This window comes from Moschus berezovskii, chromosome 9 (genome assembly GCF_049115385.1).
Source record: "Moschus berezovskii isolate FMDL1 chromosome 9, NW_MosBer_1.0, whole genome shotgun sequence".
Lineage (NCBI taxonomy): Eukaryota > Metazoa > Chordata > Mammalia > Artiodactyla > Moschidae > Moschus > Moschus berezovskii.
This window is the reverse complement of record NC_142468.1, coordinates 30,566,094-30,586,895: the sequence shown is the minus strand read 5'-3', so window position 1 is coordinate 30,586,895 and position 20,802 is coordinate 30,566,094. Positions and strand designations below refer to the sequence as shown.

Here is a 20,802-nt window from a genome sequence, read left to right as displayed (position 1 = left end):
ATTATCAAAATTGTAATAGGAAAATGTGAGAATAGATTATGCTTATATATTTGGTGAGTTCTGCCATTGACACTGGGCTTTCCTGGTGACTCAGATGGTAAAGAATCTGCGTGCAATGCAGGAGACCTAGGTTCAATCCCTGGGTTGAGAAGATCCTCCAGAGAAGGAAATGGCTACCCACTCCAGTATCCTTGCCTAGAAAATCCTATAGACAGAAGAGCCTAGCAGGCTATAGTCCATGTGATCGCAGAGTCAGACATGACTGAGTGACTAACACTATTCACCTTCACCATTGACATTGAACAGCTACTCTTTAAGGCTAAATTTGAATTTAATGATGTATTTGCTTTTCTTCCTATTATTTGTTGCTGTGTATTATATAACGTGGATTTCAGTTATGTAATGAAAAACAGGTAATATTTTTAACGTGAGGAAATTTAGCTCGTCTTTAAAAACTGCAAATAAGTAGTAATATGAAAGTAATATTTACAAGTATTATTTTCTTTCATTTTTCTAACAGGGTCAGCATATTTCATTAGCACCCATTCAAAAACTTGAAGAAGCTCTGTATGAATACCAACCACTGCAGATAGAGACATGTGGACCACAGGTTCCTGAGCTTGAGATGCTAGGAAGACTTGGGTAAGTGTCTAGAAGAACTTTTCATTGAGGAGCTGATGTTTAGGGCTTTGTTGTTTCTGTTTTTAACTGACACTTTAGCATTGTTAGATTTTGAGCTTATAGAACTTTACTCTTTTGTGAGAAATGAATGGTGCTTAATACTAAGTTAATATATTTTTCCTACTGTCTTATTAGGTCTTTTGAAAATGAATTGTACTAGTTCCCTTTTAAGAATGTCATTGGCAGACATACTGAAGTAGCTCTTCATTTTTGATCACTTTGTATTTTTTAGAAATAGGGGCTTCATTTATTAATAGTCAGCTGTAAGCCATGAAAATAGAGTTGAACTCCTTGCCATGAAAAAGAGCAAATTTACTATCAGTTGTGTACAGTGAAATTATATTTATGAGAAATGAGCTGTAAAATATATTTTGTCAAAGGGTATGATATAGGACTGGCCTAATGGCTCAGAAGCTGTAGCATCCATTTTGGAAATGAACTTGGGTTTATGGCTTTTGTGATCCACGTAGATAATCATATTTTGTCTTGGGGGAGCAAATGGGTATTTGTGTAATTGGAAAGTATAGGTACAAACTTTGTTGAATGGAGCACATTGGATCTTGATCTGCTGTCTCAATCTAAACTATTGAATAATCTAGAAACTATTTCTTAATAAAAGTAAATAGCTTAAAGAATATAATGTGGAAAGAAAATAATAAATACAGTGAAATGAAGTAAAAAAAAATGTAATTTAGAAAAGGGCCCCAACAACAAAAAGAAAATAGATGAAACAGATGGTAAAACCTACACGCATCTTCAAAACCACAACTGCAACCTTGAACATAGTGCATTGTATTTTGCATTTGAACACGCAGGCTCCAAGTTGAAATTACTGTTAGAATCATAGATAGTTTACTTATACACTATTTTCTTTAGTTTTATAGTCTCTTAAAAGTCCTGTAACCTCCAAGCATAAAGTGTAAAGAAGTAAAACGAAGCCTAAAACCCCCAATTGAGTTTGTGATAACAAAAATATTAAATAATTGGCCCCATTTTCTCAGTATTTTCATTTTGAGACTCTGATTTCACATACGTAAAACCTTCTGAGGTTGTTTTACAATCTTGAATGCTCTATTTTGTGTTTTTTCAATCTTTTCTTGAGTCTGTGTTTTTAAAGTTTGGATAATTCTTCTTGTCCTATCCTTACAGTTTACTTATTATTCTTCTGTGCCCTTCTTGCTGATAAGCTCATCAAAGGTATTCTTTCTGATATTGCAGTTTTTATTTCTAGCATTTCCATTTCACTCCCCTTTGTAATCTCCATCTTTTTGTTGAAAGGGTTCAATTCTGTTATTATTTTATGCTTTAATAATAGATTTGTTTTTCTTGCTTTCTTGTGTTTATTGTAATTTTGTTTGAATATTGGATAGTTTGTGCAACAAAACAGTAGAGAACTTGAGGTAAATAAAATTGATGGCCAGAAATATTTATATCCCTTTTTCTGTCAGGCCGTTAATGTAGAGAGTTAAGTATCAAGTCTGTAGTTTGATCTCAGTTTTGTTGTGCCTAAAGTTATCATCCATGTATCATAGGCTTCAAATTCTTCCAGCCATGATCTGTTGTGCCTAGTATGAGGCCTGGAGTGCTGGAGGGTTTTTCCTACCTGAAATTTTATCTGAATCTAAGTAAAGGATACAGGATCATGATTTTATTTTGTTTTAGTGGTTGGGGGACTTTCAGTTATTACTATTTAGAATACAGTTAGTTCCAGGATTCTAGAAGTATATTTTCCTCTCTCTCAACAAAGTCTGTGCAATATATTCTGTATCCACAACAGTTAAGAGGACAAACTGTTTAGATTACCAGTTTGTATGTATTTTAAGATTGACTATAAATTTCAGTTTTCTGTGGCTAATTGGTGGAGAAATTTCTAGATCATCAATAGTGATGTCAGAATTCCTAAAGAATCATTGACTTTTTCTTGATATAAAAGTATTTACCAAAATAAAAGGTGTCTCACACTTTCCTTCTCTCCAGACTTTTATCTTAAGAAATGGATTGAATTCTATACAGACAATTTCATTTTGGGAACCAGGATTAATTAGCTCAGGTGGTCTCTTTGGTGACATGTTATGACTTCATACTTACCATTTGCCAAAATAAATCCTAAATTGATTTCTTATTTTACTAGTTCATTTTCTTTTCTGGAATTATTATTTGAAGCCATATGCTTTCTTCTTTTTTAATAATTACTCTAGATCTAAGATGTAATCTGATTTTCAGAAACACTTGGAAAGAAATTGAAGAAGTTGCTCAGTGAAGTGACTTTTCAAAGGATAATTTGGTATCTACAGAGGTACTCCTCTTAAGGTACAAGGAATATAAACTTTATTTGACTTAAGGTATAGTAGTTACACGTCTCTTCTAAGGTTTGTCCATATCTTTGTTTCTTTGTTAGAAGATTGCATCTACTAAGCCTAAGATATCCCTTTACAATGGGCTCTCTTCCTTCCCATCTGTTCTGTTCAGTCGCTCAGTTGTGTCCGACTCTTTGCGACCCCGTGGACTGTAGCCTACCAGGCTTCTCCATCCACGGGATTCTCCAGGCAAGAATACTGGAGTGGGTTACCATTTCCTTCTCCAGGGGATCTTCCCGACCCAGGGATCGAACCTGGGTCTCCCGCATTGGAGGCAGACGCATTAACCTCTGAGCCACCAGGGAAGCCCCTTCCTTCCCATAAAACTCTTCTATTCCTCTCTTTTACTGTTACAATAAAATTTGCATTTTATGTTATCCTATAGAGGAGACAAGTTCAGTTTCTCTAGAGGGAAATAGAGAATTAATTAACTACCTTATCTCCACTTCTTATATCTGTTTTGAAATCTGTGTGACATGATGAAGTTAAGAATACTGCATTTTGTAGCTCCACATTAGTTGGTGCAAAACTATGGATGTAGACACTTTCAAAATAATTTTAATTATAAAATTTTGGGAATATGTGGCATAAAGTCTTGGGAGATATTTTGTCTTCAAAGAACTACATTTGTGTCATGTATAATTGGAAAAAGGATAAAAATGAAAGTACATTGCCATGAGATTTTAGGTAATTTTTACTGGAATTTTTCCTAAAGTTAGTTAAACTTGCAAAGTAGATGAAAAATAAATGAGAATTTCTCATTAAGGAGGTTATTATGAATATGTAATTATAGTTCAGATTGCACTGGCAGTATTCTTCAGGTTTGCTCAAGGCAATATGTAAACATGTTTTATTAATTCTGTACTAGTGGGAGCAAGCATTGGAGAAACTTAACTGCTAATTGACATTCCCCAGACTGCTGCTTTAGTGGTTAGTTTAGTAAAGTCTCATTGATTGGCACTGTGAAAGTGTCTTTTTAATAATCAACTGTCTTTGTAGTTAATATTTTACTACTTCCCAGCCAAAGAAGAGTATTTCCCTTTACTTATATAAGCTACAAGCATTTATCAATTTAATTCATCATATTATTTAGTCAAGTATCACTACCATTTTAAATATCAGATTTATTTAATATGAACATTTCATTCATGAACCTACTACAGAGATAAGGAAAACCATTTTATAGGATAAGCTATAATCTTTAAGCAATATGTGTATTTTTCACTTGTGAATTTAAGTAACCATTTGCTACCAGATTGCTGTAGAATAAAATTTTAATCTTCATTTCTGTAGAACATTTTTGTATGTTTCTCTGTGGTAGAATGTTGTAGCCAAGTGCATACATTCATTTCTGTCTCTTCTGTTAACATAACTGATGTAAGTTCCATGCTATCAACTATGAGAGCTTTAAATAGACAAACTGTTATAGTTTAATATCTAGAGTCCTTCCTAACCAGTTGATGAGATCATTTTCTTATTATTGTGAAATCAATTGTGAAAAATATTTTGGTTGTAATGACAGTATTGGATTAACTCAGTTAACTAGAACCTGATGATACTTAGAAGAAAGTTTCTTCTTTGATCTCCATCAGCACCTGTCAATTTTGTTTTCTTTTGTGGTCACAGATGACATAGATAAAAATCAAATTGCCTAACAGCAGTAACTGACCTGTTACAAATCCGTTACGGTTATTGGCAAAGCAATTAAAATGTTCATTCTTCAGGGAATAGGATAGGGTATAGTTCCCCTAAATTAGAAGATCCACCTATGTACCTTCGTCATGCTACTAAGTCACTTCAGTCGTGTCCGACTCTGTGCAACCCCATAGACGGCAGTCCACCAGCCTCCCCCATCCCTGGGATTCTCCAGGCAAGAATACTGGAGTGGGTTGCCATTTCCTTCTCCAATGTGTGAAAGTGAAGTCGCTCAGTCGTGTCCGACTCGTAGCGACCCCATGGACTGCAGCCTACCAGGCTCCTCCATCCATGGGATTTTCTAGGCAAGAGTACTGGAGTGGCTTGCCATTGCCTTCTCCTTCATCATAACCCTGGAGATTTTTTGTCTTCCTTTCTTCCTTTTGTTCTTTCTGTCTCCCCCTCCTTCTTTCCCTCTTTCCCTCTCCCCGCTCTCTCCCTCCCTTCCTCCCTCTTTCTCTTCCTTTCTCTCCTTTTCTCTCTCTCTCACTCGCTCCTTTTATTCCCCCTTTCCTCCCTTTCCCTCTTTTGAAAGTTTAGTTGATTTAGAGTATTAGGTGTACAGCACTGTGAGACAGTTTAACCTATACAGCGTATGAAAAAGCAGAGACATCACTTTGCCAACAAAGGTCTGTATAGTCAAAGCTACAGTTTTTCCAGTGGTCATGTATGGATGTGACAGTTGGGTCATAAAGAAGGCTGAGCACTGAAGAACTGATACTTTAGAATTGTGATGTTGGAGAAGACCCTTAAAACTCTCTTGGACTGTCGGGAGATCAAACCAGTCAATCTTACAGAAAATCAACCCTAAATATTCATTGGAAAGACTGATGCTGAATATCTAATACTTTGGCCACCTGATGTAAAAAGCTGACTCATTAGAAAAGACCCTGATACTGGAAAAGATTTAAGGCAAAAGGAGAAAAGGGCAGCAGAGGATGAGATGGATAGATAGCATCTTTGACTCAATGGACATCAATTTGCCCAAACTCTGGAAACTAGTAGAGGCCCGTGGAGCCTGGTGTGCTGAAGTCACAAAGAGTAGGACACAATTTAACAACTGAACAATAACAAATAAATATTTAGATTATTTTCCATTATAGGTTGTTATAACATATTAAATATAATTCCCTGTACTATACAGTAAATCCTTGTTGCTTATCTATTTTATGTATAGTAGTTTGTATATGTAAGTCCCATATTCCTAATTTATCCCTTTGGTAATCATAAGTTTGTTTTCTGTGTCTGTTACTGTGTTTCTGTTTTGTCTCTGGATTCATTTGTATTATTTTTTAGATTCTACATTCAGTTCAGTTCAGTTCAGTCGCTCAGTCATGTCCGACTCTTTGAGACCCATGAATCACAGCACGCCAGGCCTCCCTGTCCATAACCAACTTCCGGAGTTCACTCAAACTCATGTCCATCAAGTTGGTGTGCCATCCAGCCATCTCATCCTCTGTCGTCCCCCTCTCCTCCCGCCCCCAATCCTTCCCAGCATCAGAGTCTTTTCCAGTGAGTCAGCTCTTTGCATGAGGTGGCCAAAGTATTGGAGTTTCAGCTTCAACATCAGTCCTTCCAATGAACACCCAGGACTGATCTCCTTTAGAGTGGACTGGTTGGATCTCCTTGCACTCCAAGGGATTCTCAAGAGTCTTCTACAACACCACAGTTCAAAAGCATCAATTCTTCGGCGCTCAGCTTTCTTCACAGTCCAACTCTCACATCCATACATGACCACTGGAAAAACCATAGCCTTGACTAGACGGACCTTGGTTGGCAAAGTGATGTCTCTGCTTTTTAATATGCTATCTAGGTTGGTCATAACTTTCTTTCCAAGAGTAAGCGTCTTTTAATTTCATGGATGCAATCAGCATCCTCAGTGATTTTGTAAGTGATATATATTTGTCTTTGTCTGACTTAGTATGATATTCTCTAGGTCCATCCATGTCACAAATGGCAATATTTCATTATTTTTTATGGCTGAGTAATGTTCCATCGTGGGTGCATATATATCCTTAGGTGTAAGATTGCTGTATCATATGGTAGTTCCAACTACCGCACAATTGCACTCATCTCACACGCTAATAAAGTAATGCTTAAAATTGTCCAAGCCAGGCTTCAGCAATACATGAACCATGAACTTCGAGATGTTCAAGCTTTTTTTAGAAAAGGCAGAGGAACCAGAGATCAAATTGCCAACATCCGCTGGATCATCGAAAAAGCAACAGAGTTCCAGAAAAACATCTATTTCTGCTTTATTGACCATGCCAAAGCCTTTGACTGTGTGGATCACAATAAACTGTGGAAAATTCTGAAAGAGATGGGAATACCAGACCACCTGACCTGCCCCTTGAGAAACCTGTATGCAGGTCAGGAAGCAACAGTTAGAACTGTACATGGAACAACAGACTGGTTCCAAATAGGAAAAGGAGTACGTCAAGGTATATTGTCACCTTGCTTATTTAACTTATATGCAGAGTACATAATGAGGAACGCTGGACTGGAAGAAGCACAAGCTGGAATCAACATTGCCAGGAGAAATGTCAATAACCTCAGACATGCAGATGACACCACCCTTATGGCAGAAAGTGAAGAAGAAATAAAGAGCCTCTTGATGAAAGTGAAAGAGGAGAGTGAAAATGCTGGCTTAAAAAGCTCAACATTCAGAAAACAAAGATCATGGCATCTGGTCCTATCACTTCATGGGAAATAGATGGGGAAATGGTGGAGACAGTGTCAGACTTTATTTTCTTGGGCTCCAAAATCACAGCAGATGGTGACTGCAGCCATGAAATTAAAAGACGCTTACTCCTTGGAAGGAAAGTTATGACCAGCCTAGACAGCATATTAAAAAGCAGAGACATTACTTTGCCAACCAAGGTCTGTCTAGTCAAGGCTACGGTTTTTCCAGTGGTCATTTATGGAAATTAAAGTTGGACTGTGAAGACAGTTGATCGCTGAAGAATTGATGCTTTTGAACTGTGGTGTTTGAAAAGACTCTTGAGAGTCCCTTGGACTGCAAGGAGATCCAGCCAGTCCATCCTAAAGGAGATCAGTCCTGGGTGTTCATTGGAAGGACTGATGTTGAAGCTGAAACTCCAGTACTTTGGCCACCTGATGTGAAGAGCTGACTCACTGGAAAAGACCCTGATGCTGGGAAAGATTGAGGGCAGAAGGGGTCGACAGAGGATGAGATGGTTGTATGGCATCACTGACTCAATGGACATGGGTTTGGGTGGACTCTGGGAGTTGGTGATGGACAGGGAGGCCTGGCGTGTTGCGCTTCATGGGGTTGCAAAGAGTTGGACACGACTAAGTGACTGAACTGAACTGATGTTCAAGGAAGTTCCTTCTGTGCCCATTTTTTGAAGAGTTTTAATGATAAATGGGTGCTGAATTTTGTTAAATCTTTTCCTGCATCTATTGAGATGATCATATGGTTTTTATTGTTCAACTTGTTATTATGGTGTATCACATTGATTGAATTGCATATATTGAAGAATCCTTGCATTCCTGGAATAAACCCAACTTGATCATGGTGTATGAGCTTTTTGATGTGTTTTTGAATTCTGTTTGCTAAAATTTTGTTGAGGAATTTTGCATCTATGTTTATCGGTGATATTGGCTTGTAGTTTTCTTTTTTTGTGTTGTCTTTGGTTTTGGTATCAGCGTGATGATGACCTTTTAGAATGAGTTTGGAAGTGTTCCTTCCTCTGCAATTTTTTGAAGGAGTTTTAGAAGGATAGGCATTAGCTCTTCTCTAAATGCTTGATAGAATTCTCGTGTGAAGCCATTTGGTCCTGGGCTTTTGTTTTTTGGTGGGATTTTTGATCACAGCTTTAATTTCATTGCTTGTAATTGTTTTGTTCATAATTTCTATTTCTTCCTGGTTCAGTCTTGGAAGATTGAACTTTTCTAAGAATCTGTCCATTTCTTCTAGTTTATCCATTTAATTGCCATATAGTTGTTCTTAATAGTCTCTTATAATCCTTTGTATTTCTGCTGTAACCTCTCCTTTTTCATTTCTAATTTTGTTGATTTGATTCTTCTTTGTTTTTCCTTGAGTCTGGCTAAAAGTTTGTCAGTTTTGTTTATCTTCTCAAAAAACCAACTTTTAGTTTTATTAATCTTTACTGTTGTTTCTTTCATTTCTTTTTCATTTATTTCTGCTTGGATTTTTATGATTTCTTTCCTTCTACTTATTTTGGTTTTTTTTTTTTTGTTCTTTTTCCAGTTGTTTTAGGTGTAAGGTTAGGTTGTCTATTCGATGTTTTTCTTGCTTTTTGAGATAGGATTGTATTCCTTTAAACTTCCCTCTTAGAACTGATTTTGCTGCATCACATAGTTTTTGAATTGTCATGTTTTTATTGTGATTTGTTTCTAGAAATTTTTTGATTTCTCTTTTGATTTCTTCAGTAAGCTGTTATTTAGAAATGTGTTGTTTAATCTCCATGTGTTTGTGTTTCTTACAGTTTTTTTCTTGTAATTGATATCTAGTCTCATAGCATTGTGGTTGGAGAAGAGGCTTGATATGATTTCAGTTTTCTTAAATTTACTGAGGTTTGTTTTGTGACCCAAGATGTGGTCTATCCTGGAGAATGTTCCATGTGCACTTGAGAAGAAGATGTATTCTTTTACATTTGGATGGAATGTCCTGAAGGTATCAGTGAGATCCATCTCATTGAGTACCTTTTTTCTTGATCCTCTACCTGTATATTGCTTCTTCCTACTTCCTTCTCCTTTCAGATCGCAAGTTTGTTTACTATATCTGTGAGACTGTTTCTGTTTTGTTATGTGCATTCATTTGTTTTATGTTTTAGATTCTACATATAAATAGTAACTGAGTTTTTGTCTGACTTATTTCACTAAGTATAATACTCTTTAGGTACATCTACATTATTACATATGTCAGAATTTCATTCTTTTTAATGGCTGACTAATATTCCATTGTGTGTGTGTGTGTGTTTGTGTACACATACATTTTTATCCATTCATCTGTTGATGGACATTTGCATTGCTTTATGTGAAGTAAGCTTAATCTTTGAGCAGTAAAATATTTTAATGATGTTCTGCCAATTTTCAATTGCTCTGCTACTTAGGAAGTCCTAAATCAACACAAAGCTTTATATATATTTATTTATATTCTAATTTTTTGGTAGCTTCAATATTCACATGTAATCACAATCTGTGTGGAATGTATTTTATTTGTAAGGAACAGTAAAAGAATCTTTACTCCATTGTTTTCAACTAGTAAATCAGTTGGCCCAGCATAATTTATTCATTAGTCCTTTTTTTACCCCCATTGATGTTTTAGATTAATATTCTAGGATTTTCGGTCCACTGACCTTTCTTTTCCATTAGCTGTATTTCAGTTATTTAAGCACATCACTTTCTTACTCATTTAAATTCATGATATGCTTTAGTATTAGTCATATATTTATTTTCTATTGCTATGCGTTAAATTACCACACACTTAAGTGGCTTAAAACAGTATCTACTTTATCTTATTTATTAACAGTGTCTGCAAATTATGAGTCTGGACATGGGTTACTTGGATCTTATACCCAGATTGCATGTGGCTGCAATCAAAGTGTCAGCAGGTGCTGTGGGTCCATGTTAGCGAGGTTTGGGGGTTGTCTTTCAAGCTGATTCGTATTATTGGTAGAATTAGGTTTCTTGCCGATCTAGAACTCATAGTGTCTTCCATCTTTTTCAGTGCTAGTTGGAGAAAATCTTTTTGAATCTCTTGCTTTTTTAAGGGCTCCTACCTGTTTAAGTTTGGTCTACTTAGATAATTTCCCTTTTTATTAACTCAAAATCAACCAATTTGAGATCTTAGTTACATCCCCAGAATTCCTTTTGCATATAATATAATCTAAGGGTTGAAATTCATCATATCCATGAGGATAAAATCATGTAAGGTGCACACAGTGGGGTTGGAATCTTGGGGGCTGTCTCAGAATTCTGCCTACCACAGTGGGGCAAGTCTTCCTTTGCTCTTTATGTTTTTCAAAGTGTTTTAGGATCTTTAAACATTTATTCTTCCAAGTAAACTTCATTGGCCAAAGCAAAAAAGCACCCTATTGTTCTTTCAAATTTTCTGTACATTTGAAAATTTTCATTAGAGGATATTATGAAGCAAGTAATATAGCAAAGCAAGCCCAAACACCTTAACAAGTTAGACATGGCCATCGTTATTACCCCGTAGATTCAACCAAGCACTGCTTTTTTTTGTATTTCATTTGGAATTGCTTTAAATTGACAAGTTTAAAATTTATTGAGTTTTCATATATCTTATACATTTCTTGGAAATTAGTTTTGTTATATCATACTTAGGATGCTGTAGTTATAAAATTGTTTTCATTATATTTTCTTACTTGTTCTTGGTTAAATACGTTTTCATTTTGTATATAGTTTTACTGAGAATTTTACTTGTTCTTTAAGGTGATGAGGTTTTCTATCTGGAAGCCAGTCATCTGAAAAAAAGTGAATTTTTTATTTTAAATGCTCTGTGTCTGATTTCAGTTTCATATTTTATTGTATTTGACTAGAATTTCTTAACTTGGTGTTACACATTTCGGATGACTGCAGTTTTTCTTGTGTCTTGTTTTTTTTGGTGAATGCTTCAAGTGTTGCATCAAGTATCATGTTGGTTGATTAAGTGATTTTTCTTTCTTATGTTGAAATTCTTTTTAAACCATGTTGTAGAATTTCTGTTTTTTTTGGTCAGTGTCTTTACCTATTGAGTTATTATAATTGTATTGTCAAAGGATAGATAAAAGGTATTTGTTTTGTTGGCTTTGTTTTTAATTCTGTACATTAAAGTTTATATATTAGTTTTAGAAAAATTCTCAAGGGCACCAGAAAATCAAAGAATATGGAGAAGTAGAGTTCCCCAAAACTGCAATATATGTGTGTATGTAGTATCATATATACTTTGTCGTAATTATGAAAGTATTACTAAATTGACTTCTTATGGCTATGACAGCAAAATGTCTTTAGTATCTGTTTTTGTTGGCATTTGAATTAGAAATCAAGTCACACATCTATCATGAACCTTGTGCTTAAAGGTCTAGTCTGGCACTAGTCTGGTAAGTTTTAAATCCTTTTTTGCAGTCATGGAAAAAAATATGTTTCTGCCTGAAGCAGTTGTCAAACAAGCTTCTTTCATCGACAGTCAGACACAGGGCAGCTGAATGAGGCTGTTTAGTCTAGAGTAAATGCTCACAAGATTACAAGGTCACCGAGGAAATGTAATTATGCAGTTGATTCCAGAGTAGTCTTTTGTAGTGAGGAGTTTAAGACTATTAAATCATAGTATTAATTAAATATATACTCTAAGCTCAGAAGAGCAACAATAAATTAATATATTGTTTAGTAATCAAATTATAACTGTAAATTATTACAATGAAATATAGTTTTAATTCAGATTTATTCAGTTCAGTTCAGTCGCTCAGTCGTGTCCGACTCTCCGCGACCCCATGAACTACAGCACGCGAGGCTTCCCTGTCCATCACCAACTCCCGGAGTACACTCAAACTCATGTCCACAGAGTCGGTGATGCCATCCAGCCATCTCATTCTCCATTGTCCCCTTCTCCTCCTGCCTCCAACCTTTCCCAGCATCAGAGTCTTTTCCAGTGAGTCAACTCGTCGCATGAGGTGGCCAAAGTATTGCAGTTTCAGCTTTAACAGCAGTCCTTCCAATGAACATCCAGGATTTATACATGACCCTAAAAAAGGAAATTCCATTTATTATTAGAATTTGCTCAGTTTCTACCAAATCACTGTAAAATTCAATTGACTCTGTTTATCTATATGTAATTGTCTCCATTGGGAAATGAAGCTTCATAATATTTAGCTCATGCTATTTACTCAAAAGCCTCTTGATGAAAGTGAAAGAGGAGAGTGAAAAGGTTGGCTTGAAGCTCAACATTCAGAAAACAAAGATCATGGCATCTGGTCCCATCTCCTCATGGGAAATAGATGGAAAAACAGTGGAAACAGTGTCAGACTTTATTTTTTGGGGGCTCCAAAATCACCACGGATGCTGATTGCAGTCATGAAATTAAAAGACGCTTGCTCCTTGGAAGGAAAGTTATGACCAACCTAGATAGCATATTAAAAAGCAGAGACATTACTTTGCCAACAAAGGTCCGTCTAGTCAAGGCAATGGTTTTTCCCGTGGTCATGTATGGATGTGAGAGTTGGACTGTGAAGAAAGCTGATCGCCGAAGAATTGATGCTTTTGAACTGTGGTGTTGGAGAAGACTCTTTTGAGTCCCTTATACTGCAAGGAGATCCAACCAGTCCATTCTAAAGGAGATCAATCCTGGGTGTTCATTGGAAGGACTGATGCTAAAGCTGAAACTGCAATACTTTGGCCACCTCATGCAACAAGTTGACTCACTGGAAAAGACTCTGATGCTGGGAAAGGTTGGGGGCAGGAGGAGAAGGGGATGACAGAGAATGAGATGGCTGGATGGCATCACTGACTCTGTGGACATGAGTTTGAGTGAACTCCGGGAGTTGGTGATGGACAGGGAGGCCTGGCGTGCTGTGATTCATGGGGTCGCGGAGAGTTGGACACAACTGAGCGACTAAACTAAACTAAATTTGAGAAAATAATTGATTATTTAACAGTTCTTTCACTTTTGTTATTCATTTGATTATGAAGCACCTCCTATGTGTCAGTTACTCTTCTAAGTTCCAAGAAAAGAACAGTGAACAAAACAGAGAAGACACCTACTTTCATGAAGCCTACATTGTATTGAGATGAAGTGAACAATATAAACACTGATGAATTTGTCAGATGGCAGTGTTTTGGAGACAAATACAGCAGGATAAAGGGATGTGATTCATGGGATCGCGGAGAGTCGGACACGACTGAGCAACTGAACTGAACTGAGTGACTGATGTAGAATGCCATTTTTACACAGGTAGCAGTGGAATCTTTTGTAGGGTGATATTTGAATAGACATGAATTAAGCAAAGAAGCTAATCATGTGATGTTATGCGGAACGGCAGAGGAACTGTAAGTGCAATGGCCCTGAGGTGGGCGTGTATATAATATAGAATGGTAGGAGATAAAGTCGGAATGTTAGCAGGTTTTTTATGTAAGAAGGCAGATTGGGCCTAGTTAGATCACATAGGGTTTTTTTTAGCTGATGGCTAAGACTTGGGTGTTTATTGTCAAGAAGATGAGAAGTCATAGGATTTTGAACAAAGATGTGTCGTATGACTTATATTTAGAAGGGTCTGTACAGGAGAATGGATGGTGGATTGAAAGCAAGAAAACTTGCAACTGTCCTGGATAAGATTGTAGGGGTTTATGCTAAGATGGTAACAGTGTAATTACGAAGAAATAGTCAAGTTAGGAATATAATTTTGATGGGATAAAACATTGAATTTTTGATGGATTGGATATGTGTGTGTGTTGGGGGGGGTTGTTACAAAAAAGTTCCTCCCAGGGTTATATCTGAGGTAAAAGTTGCCATTTAAATATGATAAGGGAGATTAGGGGGAAGGGTTCTCTGAGGCAGACAGTTGTGTGAGTTGCTTTAAGTTCAGTTATTTATCAAATATTGAAATAAAATATGTGTCTAAAGAGCTGCAAGAACTGGGAAAAATCCTTAGCAGTTCTCCTTTTTTATGGGAGAGTGAACTGTCATGAGTTTACAGGAGAAGCCAAATAAGAAAACTCTTCTGTGCTCATAGTCACGTCTTTGGGTAGTACAAAGCTAGGACTATGTTTTTAGTTTCTTAGTATGTTTTTTTCTGCTGTACCTTAAAGCCAAGGCCATCCTATATACAGAGTTTTCAAAATATGACTGAGCTTAATTTTTATTATGCTTTTGTTGTTAGTCACTAAGTCATGTCTGATTCTTTGTGACCCCATGGACTGCAGCACTCCAGGCCTCCCTGTGCCTTGCTATTTCCCGGAGTTTGCCCAAGTTTATGTCCCTTGAATCAATGATGCCATCCATCCATCTCATCGTCTGCCACCCTCTTCTCTTTTTGCCTTCAATCTTTCCCAGTATCAGGATCTTTACCAATGAATCGGCGCTTTGCATCAGGTGGACATAGTATTGGGGCTTCAGCTTCAGCGTCAGTCCTTCCAATGAATATTCAGGGTTGATTTCCTTTAGGATTGACTGGTTTTAGGTTATTTTAATTTCAGATAGTGTTTCTGAAGGCAACTGATTCAAATTATGTAGCAACTTTTCTTATTTTATTCTAAAAAAAATGAAAACAAAATTGTTCTGTGCTAAGTACGAGCCAAGGTTTCAGTTTCCATTTTTTTCCCCATGAGGAAAATAGCACTGAGGGCATTGTGAATCACAGGCCTTTGAGCTGGAGCTCAGGTAAAGTTGCCTTGACAGCAGAGATGTACGAGGGTGGGTTGGTAGGAATGGTCTGTTACAGGTACAGGCAATAAGGGTTGCCTTGTCTATAGAGAATTGAAAAAATCATAGGAAAAAACCAATTAAAGAACAGTCTTTTTTTAAATCAATGTATACTAGCAGTTATGAACAATGTTAGATTTCAAATACTCCTTCCTGAAAATGTCTTCTTTTGGTCCATGTTCTAAACAATTGCTGTTATTACTTTTAAATTTCATAGCATGTAAGTAAGCTTCCAATGTTAGTATTAGTTAGGGAGGTCTGGCGTGCTGCAGTCCATGGGGTCATAAAGAGTCGGACACGACTGAGCGACTGTAATGAACTGATTTATTCTTACATCTGTGAATTATTCATAGAGTAACTTAAAATTACAAAAAAATTGAAAGGGTCCATTAGACCTAGATGATAAATCAGTTCCTCTGGTTACTGTTCCTTTTCTAAATCCAACTTGAACATCTGGAAGTTCTTGGTTCACATACTTTTGAAGCCTGGCTTTGAGAATTTTGAGATGACTTTCTCAAAAAAAGACGAGCAAAAATTGCACTCATGTGAGATGAGTGCAGTTGTGCAGTAGTTTGAACATTCTTTGGCATTGCCTTTCTTTGGGATTGGAATGAAAATTTATTAAGTATAAATAAATAGTGGAAAAACTTTATTAGAAAATTTAGCAGCAATTTTGACATAGGACAGTCAAATTTTTATTCCATATATTCATTTTTTCAACAGTATATAACCAAAATTGACAACATCCTTTGAATGCAACTAACCACTAATCAGTGGTCATGCATGAAGATAGAACACAGTTCAGTTCAGTTCAGTCACTCAGTTGTGTCCGACTCTTTGCGACCCCATGAATCACAGCATGCCAGGCCTCCCTGTCCATCACCAACTCCTGGAGTTCACTCAACAGGCATCTTGTAAATACTGAATCTAGATTTCAAATATATCTTTATCTTTGGTAGATTCTTGGTAGATTCTAGCTTATCACTCAGAGAAGGCACTGGCAAGCCACTCCAGTACTCTTGCCTAGAAAATCCCATGGATGGAGGAGCCTGGTAGGCTCCAGTCCGTGGGGTCGCTAAGGATCGGACACGACTGAGCGAGTTCACTTCCACTTTTCACTTTCACACATTGGAGAAGGAAATGGCAACCCACTCCAGTGTTCTTGCCTGGAGAATCCCAGGGACGGGGGAGCCTGGTGGGCTTCCGTCTATGGGGTCGCACAGAGTCGGACACGACTGAAGTGACTTAGCAGCAGCAGCAGCAGCTTATCACTGCCCCTTGCTCTGCTTATATTTATAGCATCAAAATGAAATGCATCGATAGTAAGTTCAAACTTAATATCTTATTTTTTTGTATTTACATGTCAAAATTAAATACTTTTGAAACTTTGATGTCCTGTAATTTGGTTGAAGAGAGGATCACTTTATCTTTACGATATAATTATAAAATGTTCTCATTTTTAGATTTATAAAAGATTTATTGGATTGGTCAGTTAGAATTACCAGTCCAATTAATTAATCATTTCTACCTCATCTCCTTCCTTCAAAATGCTTTGTGTATGTACCTGCCTATAGTATTTATTTACTTAAAAACTGTAGCAAGTTGTATAAAAGTGATGGTACACAAATATCATAAAAAAATAGTGACACACATCCTTAATCAAAATAGATAGTTGAAGTTCTTGTCCCATATTATGGTGGAGTGAAATTCATTCTCTTTAATGTCTGGATGAGAAGATAATATTTTCTTTTCCGTTCCGTTCCGTTCTGTCGCTCAATCGTGTCCGACTCTTTGCGACCCCGTGGACTGTAGCCTACAGGCTTCTCCGTCCATGGGATTCTCCAGGCAAGAATACTGGAGTGGGTTACCGTTTCCTTCTCCAGGGGATCTTCCCGACCCAGGGATCGAACCCGGGTCTCCCGCATTGGAGGCAGACGCTTTAACCTCTGAGCCACCAGGGAAGCCCAATATTTTCTTTTAGTCCTTAGAAAATGCACACTTGAGTGACTGCAGTTGGGAATCAGGGATCTGTTTTGGGTCGATAAAAATGTTCTAAAATTGGATTGTATTGATAAGTGTACAGTTCTGTAAATTTACTAATTCAAAAATCACTGAATTGTACCTAAGAGATGATATAAAAAAAATAAGTAGTATTTGGGCACTGCAGTAAGAAAACTGAAGGTTGATGTAATTATTGTGATTATTTTACCTATTGTATCATTTTCCAGATGATTCCATCATTCTTTTGTTTATTACCTTTTTTTTTAGCCTTATGGCAAATGAATGAAATAATTTATAGGATGATAAAACCGTAATATGTTTCAAGCTATACTAAAAATCACTGAGATTTGATTATTTTATATTTTGAAACTGTTAATGTATCTATATGGTATTTTAATTATGGCAGTTTAGAATTTATGTATTCTGCCTTTAAGCAGCATTACTGAGCATAATTGAAATACATGTCAATTAAGTAAACAGCATGTATTTGAAATGTGTAGTTTCTCAACATTGACATATGTGTATGATTATGAAATCATGTCTGTAATCAAGATAATGAACATGTCCTTCATCCCCAGAAGTTTGCTAGTGTCACTTTATCATTTCGCCTTCACACCTGTCAGTCGCCAACCAAGAAGCCACTCATGTGCTTTTTGTAACTGTAGATTGTTTTGCTGTTTTCAGAGTTTTATATAAATTGAATCGAGCAAAATGTATTCCTTTCTTTGTGTGGCTTCTTTCACACAGAATAATTGTTTTGAGGTTCATCCTTGTTGTAGTGCATCAATGGTCATTCCTTTTTATTACTGTGTAATGTTCCATTGTATGTATATCCCCAAATTTTCTTTCCATTTATTTTCTTGTTGTTGGATATTTGGATTGTTTCCTTCTGGTTTGGGGCTAATAAAACAAAGCTGATATGAACATTCACGCACAAGTCTTTTATTCGTGGGTAAATACCTAGGAGTGGAATGACTGTATCATATGTACATGTATATTTAAGTTTTGAAGACACTGACAAATTGCTTTCCAAAGAGATTGTGCCATTTTACATGTCTGTCAGCAGTGTATGAGAGTTCCAGTTGCCTTCCATCCTCACCAGTACTTGGTATTGTCAGTCTTTAAAATTTTAGTTATTCTAATAAATGTGTGGTGTGTTGTGTGTGTTAGTCACCCAGTCATGTCCAGCTCTTCTTGACCCATGGACTGTAGCCCGCCAGGCTCCTCTGTCCATGTAATTCTGCAGGCAAGAATACCGGACTTGGTTGCCATTTCCCATTCCAGGAGATCTTCCTGACCCAGGGGTCGAACTTGGGTCTCCCGCATTGCAGGCAGATTCTTTACTGTCTGAGACATCCAGGAAGCCTGATATCATTGTTTTAGTATTCATTTCCCTAATGATTAGTGATGCTGAAAATCTTTTCATCTGTTTACTTGCCATCCGTGTATCTTCTTTGCAAAGTGTCTGTTGAAATCTTTTGTCCTTTTCTTTATTGAGTTTGTTTTCTTATTTTGAGAGCTTTTTGTGGTTTCCGGATTCCAATTTTTATATATTCTCTTCATAAGATATATAGTTTGCAAATATATTCTCTCAGTCCTTGGCTTGTGCTTCAGTCTCTTAATGGTGTCTTTAGGAGAGCAGAAGTTTAAATTTTGATGAAGTCCAATGTATAATTTTTTCTTTTATGGATCATGTTTTTAAAAATTAATTTAAATATTGAAGTATAATTGATTTATGTTATTATGTTAACTTCAGGTGTACAGCAAGGTGATTCACTTTATAGATAGAAATATAATTGCATTCTTACATATATGTTTTAGATTTTTATTCATTATACATTATTATAAGATATTGAATATAGTTCTCTGTACCATGCAATAAATCCTTATTGTTTATCTGTTTTTATATAGTGGTGTCTATGTGTTAATCCTGTACCTCTTAATTTGTCTCTCCCCATCCCCTTTCTCCTTTGGTAACCGAAAGTTTGCTCTCTACGTCTGTGAGTCTGTTTTTGTTTTGTAAATAAGTTCATTTGTATTATTTTTTAGATTCAATATATAAATGATATCATATAATACTTACCTTTCTCTGTCTGACTTACTTCACTAAGTATGATATTCCTAGGTCTATCACTTAGTATGATATTCTCTAGGTTCATTCATGTTACTGCAAATGGCAATATTTCATTTTTAATGGGTGGGTAATATTCCATTGTGTGTGTATATGTATGTATGTGTGTGTGTGTATATATATATATATCTTCTTCTTTATCCTTCCTTCTGTTGATGGACATTTAGGTTGCTTCCGTGTCTTAGCTATTGTGAATAATGCTTTTATGAACATTGGGGTGCATGTTTCTTTTCAAATTACGTTTTTGTCCTCTTATGGATCTTGCTTTTGGTCTTACAGCTAAGAAATTTTTTGCCTTTTTCAAGGTCAAAATAGTTTCTTGCAGAAATTTTATATTTTGGGGATTAGCATCAGTTAGGTCTGTGATGTACAGTTCTTTTTTATGTATGATAAGAGGTATGGTTTGAAGTAGTTTTTTTTTTAACGTATGAATATTCATTTGTTTCTGTATCATCTGTTGAAAGATTATTATTTCTATAAATTGCCTCTTCACTTTTGTCAAAAATTCATTGCTTATAAATGTGTGGATCTGTTTCTCAGCTCTGTTCTCTTTTAATGATTTGTTTTATGATCTTGATATGAAAATTATATTGTCTCTATTATTTTGGCTTTATAAAGTCTGAATATCAACCCTCTGAATTCTTTTTTTTTTTAGAAATTTATTTGGCTATTCTAGGTTTTTTGCATTCCCATGTAAGTTTTAGGATCAAATTGCCCATTTCTATAAAAAAGACTGTTGGAATTACAAAAAAGTTTAATTTTAGAACATCTTTGAATTTACAGAAAAATTGCAAAGATAGCATAGGGAATTTACCCCTTGTGATTTCTCCTATTATTTGTTGTAATTAATGAACTAATATTGATACGTTTTAATTAGAGTCCATACTTGAATCCAGTTTCTTTCATTTTTACCCAAAGTTCTATGTTCTGGGATCTCCTCCAGCGTACCACATTATATTATGTAGGAATGTCTCCTCAGGCTCCTCTTGGCTGTGACAGTTTCTCAGACTTTCCTTGATTTTGATGACCTTGACAGATTTGAGTAGCGGTCAGATAGTTTTTAGAATGTCTTAGTGGTTTAGTTGCTAAGTCGTATCTGACTCTTTCGACCCTATAGACTGTAGCACACCAGGCTCCTCTGTCCATGGTATTCTCCAGGCAAGAATACTGGAGTACGTTGCCATTTCCTTCTCCAGGGGATCTTCCCAACCTAGGAATTGAAACAAGGTCTCCTGCATTGCAGGCAGATTCTTTACTGACTGAGCTATGAGGGAAGCTCATAGCTTATGTCTTAGTACATACCGTCAACATGTCTTATCACTGTTGATGTTAACCTTGATCACCTGGTTGAGGTATTCTTTGTCATTTTTGTCCACTGTAATGTACTCTTATGGAGAAGGCAATGGCAAACCACTCCAGTACTCTTGCCTAGAAAATCGCATGGACAGAGGAGCCTGGTGGGCTGCAGTCCATGGGGTCGCTACTAGTCGGACACGACTGAGCGACTTCACTTTCACTTTTCACTTTCACAC

At 36.3% G+C, this 20,802-nt stretch overlaps 1 protein-coding gene across 3 annotated transcripts in view; it reads left to right on the top strand.

Annotated features, from left to right (window-relative positions):
* The window catches only part of MNAT1 (MNAT1 component of CDK activating kinase), a 207,789-nt gene that overhangs the window by 120,323 nt on the left and 66,664 nt on the right, over positions 1 to 20,802 (top strand). For all 3 annotated transcript variants that reach the window (XM_055435772.2, XM_055435774.2, XM_088839554.1), the window contains one exon: positions 521 to 642. In XM_055435772.2, coding sequence (XP_055291747.1) covers positions 521 to 642 — 122 coding nt within the window. The remainder of the gene's footprint in view (positions 1 to 520; positions 643 to 20,802) is intronic.